The following is a 6,406-nucleotide window of genomic DNA, read 5'->3' on the forward strand; positions in this document are numbered from 1 at the left end:
TGACAGTCTTATTCAACCCCCTTCAAATAAAGTGTTACTGAATGGAGTAAAAAATTGTAACAGTAGCTACGCGGGGGGCCCAAACAAATTTTTTGTCAGGGGGCCCAAGATTTCTGGCGGCGCCCCTGCTCCAGAGTAAGGGGAAACACCGTTCTTGACATACTGATATAGATCGTGTGGAGTGAATTCAGACAAGGTCGAACGCGACTTTCCCTGCTGGGAGCGGAGCTGCACAACTCGTTGGGATCACCAGCCCACCAGTTCGTTCCTGATCAACATGTCAGGAACGAACAAGTAGAATTCATGAATATATTCGCAAAAACAGCTTGGTAAAACAATTACATTCTCTCTACTCAATACTCCCGTCACTCTTTTCTGACGTCCGTCATGGCGCATCGAGTGATGCAGTAATGCAGTTTCTTTCATTAGATCAGTCATCTTTCTGTTTAACTTTAGTTCAGTCCTTCCTTAGTGATTCTAGTTTATCATGTTTATTTCTTGTGTCTAGTTATTCTTTGTTAGTCTAGTTTCATAGGTCTAGTTTCTTTTTAGTATTAGTTTCATTTTCCTAGCTAACCTGCCATGTACTTTCCCTCGCCTCCTTTGCCATTTTCTCTCTCTCTGCCCTCACACCTGCAACCTGTCAGACAATAACCTCGCTCTATAGGTCCAGCATTCACAATCCCAGTATTGAATCACCTCTCTCAATCCTCCTTTGGCTCTTCCTATTAAATCTTGTTAAATCATGTTTCATCATTTTTTTTATTAAAAACTTCAATATTAACTTCATGCCTCAGTCTCTCTGCATATGGATCCACTTTAACCTCAGTGCAACGTGACATAATCAGGCAATGAGAAAAAACATTGGAAAAACATTTAAACCTTAGATTTTTTAATGACTTGGTGAATGATGAGTGGATGTAAAATTCAGAGTTAGAATTGTACCACACCTAATCAGTTGTGAACCGGTATCTTTCTGACAACTGTGTGTGTGTGTGTGTGTGTGTGTGTGTGTGTTGCCATGTGTTTGTAATTGTGATAAGTGTTAAAAAAAAGCTAAGTAGGAGGGCTCTTTGGCAATAGTCTGAGTTATTTTGCATAGGGCTGCATGCCCAGCCCTGGAGCCATACAGAGAATGGCTGTAACTGTCATGGAAAAACACCTGGAACATATAAGGACAAAATCCCCCTCCGAGTACTCACAACCACATCAGCCCACAGGGGTTCCTTCTTTCACATTTCAAGTGCCACACATAATTTGTCAAAAGACAAATTATGGTCCCATACAGAACCATATATGTTTGGCAAATTGGTATTTTCTGCTTAGTTTGTTTTTGCAAACTAACAGGAGACTTTGATATCTTTGTTGGCCTTCCTAGTGCAGAAATCATGAAAATAATTGGTGCAATCCATCATGACATTCCTGAGATAAGAGTGCTGTCACAAGTGTGTGATTAAAAAGCAACATTAAGAAAACTAAATCTCCTAAACCAGTGTTTCCCAACCCTGGTCCTCAAGGCACACTGCCCTGCATGTTTTAGATGTTTCCCTGCTTTAACACATCCCATTTAAATGATTGCAGTTCAGAAAAAGCTTGTTAATCAGCCATCAATTGAAATCATGTGTGTGAAGCAGCAAAATACCTAAAACATGCAGGGCAGTGTCCCTTGAGGACCAGGGTTGAAAAACACTGTCCTAAACAATATGCCAGTGGATATGTTGGTGTATGGATGTGATTTTAAATAATAAATGACGTTATTTTAAGTGTTCTACTGAGTCCATGCAGAAAATATCCCAGGATTAGAGCTGTTTGAGTTGTGTAACAGCACCAAATTGAGTCATGGTTCTATGTTTTTTGTTACTGCAATAAATGTCATACATCAAATTTAAGTGAAAGATGAAATCATGGGATACTGCTTATTTTACTGTAGGAGTAAAACCTTCTAGGAAATCTTTATGATGAATGATATGTATAACTCAACAAACGTCAACAAAACAAAGGTGGAGGAATGCAGAATGTGTGATGTCAGTAGTGTACAGCACTCGTTCTTAAGGCCCAGTGTTCTGCAGGTTTCAGCTGTATACCTGCTCCAACGTAGGAGCAGGTATACAGGACTACTAGTTCCTGTTGTCCTCTTCTTCAGTCAGTTATCGGCTGTGTGAAGCTGGTTTTCCAGTGACTTTAAAACTGTGCAGTTGGAGTTATGAAAATAAACTGTCTTAATGCAAGTACGCCAATTTCGAAAAAACACTTGTTTTTTGATAAAAGGTTTTTGTGCTAGGATGACGGGTTTTTCTTTGACCATATCGATCTTGGTGTGTTCTGCAAAACTGCAATGGAAACAGTTTAGTGGCAACATTCAGGTGACCAACATCCAACACCCGGATGTTGAAATTAGTGGAAAAGACAAAGCAGTCGACAGGAAGTGGTAGGACGATGATGGAACTGCATGTTTTTTAATTACTTATCTCACGAACAAACTTATTCATGTGTGATTTTAATTGCATTTCTTATTTAATGGAAACACCACAAATGAGAAATTGTGTTTTAGATGTTAAAGAAATGAGTTTTTCACACATTTGCTATGTGTGAAAAACTTGATGTCATCAATCTGATTCCTGTGTTCTGAACCAGGAAGATGTCTGAAATATTCAGAACACCTTTGCAGTTTGCGACTGTCAGTTTCATGTGTGATGGTGTCCTCACAGCTGTGAAATGTGTCGTCTTGGTGCTGTGATGCTCCAGGCTCCTCTTCCTCCTCAGCAGCTCCTTAACTGGATCCCGGACACGAACTCCCTGGTACGGCCTGGACCTTCCCTGGGTGGATGGCTGTGCTGGAAAGACCAGAATCACACCACAAACTTTAAGGTACTTTCCCCTGTAACTGCCTCTAAACTTGTTTGGATGATTTTTAACAAATTCCCAAGTGGAAGTAATTATCAGTAAGGTGCAAAAAACAAACAAACACCATATTAACTTTTTGAAAAGAATAAAGTGTGAAACTACCCGGAACCCATTATCTTTCAGTTTTGTCATATTTCAGAACCCAGCTAGCATCTAGATTGGGCCAAGAAAGATAGAGTTTCAGATTTTGCAAAGGTCTGAAGAATGAAATGAGAGTGAGTCTAAACAGACAAGTCGGTGCCATTGGTGGATCAATAATGGGCACAGAGATCCACTTCATGTCAGAAGCCAGCAATGTATGGGCTGGTATCAGAGGTTTTTGTTCTCCGTCATTTTGACCGACAGCATTAAAAAAAAAAAATCGGTCATGTTCTAGTTTTATAATCATATTTACATAGGCTATTCAGCCACATTTTTATTATTTATTTTTATTCACCTATTTGAACCATGAATCCAGATCCCATCACACATAGAGCAGATAAACGCATCTAACTTTTTCTCCATAGTGACAAAAACCACTGACTCTGGCCCCAATAACTTATAATAAATTAAATTAAACGACTCCACTTAAATTAAATCACTTCACCCGCTGGGGTCTGAATGCACAGCCTCACAAATTCCTCCTGGTTCGCATCTACAGAGAAATCTGCACTAGTTCATCGATCAATTGGATCCCACCGATCCAACTGACCGGTCAGATAAATTTCAAACCAATGATCGGTTTTAAATTGATTCAAACCGATCAATTTAACTTTTTTGTTTTATCATGTGTGCTTTTATGAAGATTTTTTCGTGTGGTTTTGCTTCTCTGAAGTGGACAGATGTTACGTCTGCCCGCTCCAACATCACATTCTCTTTAGTTTTCACTGTTCTGTATGTAATGGAGACTAAAATTAAACGCCCCATTTCTACCAAAGGTTTGTAATGCGCTTCTCAATATTTCCTGTGTCTTATTTTGGTCATTATTGTTACACTTAGTGTTGATATGTGTGTGTTAGGCATGTCTATCGAACATTTATAGAAATACGGAACAAATCGCGTCCCGTGACGCAACATTTAACAGCCAAACAGGGACGATTCCGTAGTTTAAGGGACGGATGGCAACCCTAGCTGCAGCTATGCCATGTTTGCCCATCCATAATGAAAGCTGAAAGGCAGTCTCCTTTAAAATTTTCGCATTTAAATTGTCTACATTGGAATGGGTAAAGGCTTTAAGCAGTAATGGGGGAACTGTTAGCAGCTGGTGCTTGATTTCAACAGCAACCGGAGAGAGAGAGAGACAGAAGGGCAAACAGAGGGAACACATGGAGGGAACTGAAAGAGCAGTTTTTGATGAAAAATAGTGAAAATAATATCTAACTGCCTTAGTAAAAAAAAAAACATCTACTAGATCCGATAAATTTGTTTATCTTCCTTAAGTCGACATTTAGCATCTCTAGTGGCACATTTATTAAACTGGCGCTAGCATTTGGTCAAAATTATATGTACAAACAAAACTGCCTACAGGTGTTTTTTGTTGTACGGAAAGACGAGTCTTACACCGCTGTCCACCAACTGGTTAATCCCGCCGAAAAACAACCGCTGCCTGCTTGTTTGAAACATGCGCATTCATAGTACGTCACAACAGACACTCACCCGACGTGCATATATGCATGCTACGTAAAATGCAAACCGTGGGGACTCAATCACAAGTACACACCGTGAGAGTTGGTTAAACTTTTCACCAACACTGCAAAACTAACTTGTCATCAATAGGTGATGCTGTCCCAACACTGGAAGCAATTCTAATTACTAATTAACTCCACAGTGTAAAAAAACCCAACTCTGCATATTCAAACTCTGAAAAAGTAACACTTTTGAATTTGCTGTAAATGCTTCAACAACCTATAAAAATTTTCAAAACACATGGTACATTGTTTTTGTTGTTTGCGATGTGCGAGCTTCTGATTAGTTTTTGCCTCGGCGGTATCCACTGAGACCCCCTCAGCTACCACCCCCAGGGTCAGCATCAGCTATGTCATTTTCGCTTCGGCGGGGTCCACTAGGACCCCACTGAGCCCAACTACCTAACTATCTTTACAACTATGTGCTGGGAACTGTATATGGTCAAATGAGGAATGTCATCTCGTTTATCTGAATTATTTGCATGCAAACTATATGTTGACCACACATGTACAACAGATATAGGAGCTCCAGGTGCCAGGAAACCATCATATTTATGAATTTACTTAACAGTTACTGAACAGCATGTATGGAATAAAGATACAAAGGGTATGTTGTGGCTGACAAAGTGATACATAGCAATTATTAACTTTAACCCTGTTTTAAACTTTATTCAGCCTAAAAATGGTGTCTTTGATGATCAGTTTTGTTAAATTCATGAAGGAGTGAAATATGATTGTGGGAAGCATCCTTAATTGGTCATACGATTGGTTGTGAAGGTGATGGAAGGACCCACATATAAACTAACTAAGCAGGTTACAAAATTATTAATCCAAGTTAAAATCCCTCACAGGCAGCCAAACCAAAGAAGAATTCAGCATACATCTGGCAAAACAGCCAAAACTCATGAGGTGTTGTTGTGTTGTATTTATACTCTGAAGAAGGAATATCAAATTCTAAGTTGGGAAAAACTGACAAGAAAACTCATTTGAATTGAAACTCTGTCTTAGTTAACAGTTTAGCTTTTTACCAAATTCAACATCCAACATCCCTGCAAATAAAAAGTGGACCAGCAATTATTAAAATGCTTGCACTTCTGAATATTTGTTAACTAGTTGAGGCTTTTTTAGATTTTGATTTTTCTATATTTTTGGAGCCTTTCTTTGCACATCATCCAAATCTACAAATTATGGATCTAGTCAACTGGTCTCTCAATGCAAATGATAAAATTTTCTCGACGAGAAGACTGGGCACAGGAGAGCCCTCTTGTCCTGCGGGGACCCAACCGGCAGGATTCTCCCTGGATTTATTCATGATAACAAGATTTCTGCTGTTTGGAGCTTGTGGATTCCTGGCTTATCGACAAATTTATGACAGACTTGGCTGAACTAGCGAACATTCAGACTGTTGGTGTGGACAGAGATGCAAGTTGGATGTGAGTCTTGCTGAGACTCGCAGCCCAGCCCACTCACTAGTGGGATGGAAACGATCTTGGAGAAGTTACTAGTTTCGGCTCAGTGGAACGACCAAACTAATTTGGATGATTGGGAACTGAGATGTATCGGAGAGACTTTAGGGAAGATTGAAATTTATAATCTTCCCGACCTAAGACATTCTGTTTCTGAATTGGCTTTCCCCATGTGGCCTTGGAAGGGCTGCATATTTCTAATCTCCTTGAAGATATGTAAACACAACGCTCTTTTTCACCTCACCCCCTCCTGTTTCCATGCAGCTGTGGAGCTGAGTGCTCCCAAGGACATCATTCCTCGATAAACAACACTTATATTGGACTTTGCCGGGAGCCTCAGCCACCTTGTTTCATGGCCCTGTAACGTCACTG

The 6,406-nt window shown here is 39.9% G+C and overlaps 1 protein-coding gene across 2 annotated transcripts in view; it reads right to left on the reverse strand.

The window, feature by feature from the left end:
* The window catches only part of pou2af1 (POU class 2 homeobox associating factor 1), a 67,744-nt gene that overhangs the window by 44,462 nt on the left and 16,876 nt on the right, over positions 1 to 6,406 (reverse strand). For both annotated transcript variants that reach the window (XM_015053941.1, XM_015053942.1), the window contains exon 2: positions 2,707 to 2,834. In XM_015053941.1, the coding sequence (XP_014909427.1) occupies positions 2,707 to 2,834 (128 nt within the window). The remainder of the gene's footprint in view (positions 1 to 2,706; positions 2,835 to 6,406) is intronic.

This window comes from Poecilia latipinna, unplaced genomic scaffold (genome assembly GCF_001443285.1).
Source record: "Poecilia latipinna isolate Pla-1442-1.1 unplaced genomic scaffold, P_latipinna-1.0 Scaffold1216, whole genome shotgun sequence".
Lineage (NCBI taxonomy): Eukaryota > Metazoa > Chordata > Actinopteri > Cyprinodontiformes > Poeciliidae > Poecilia > Poecilia latipinna.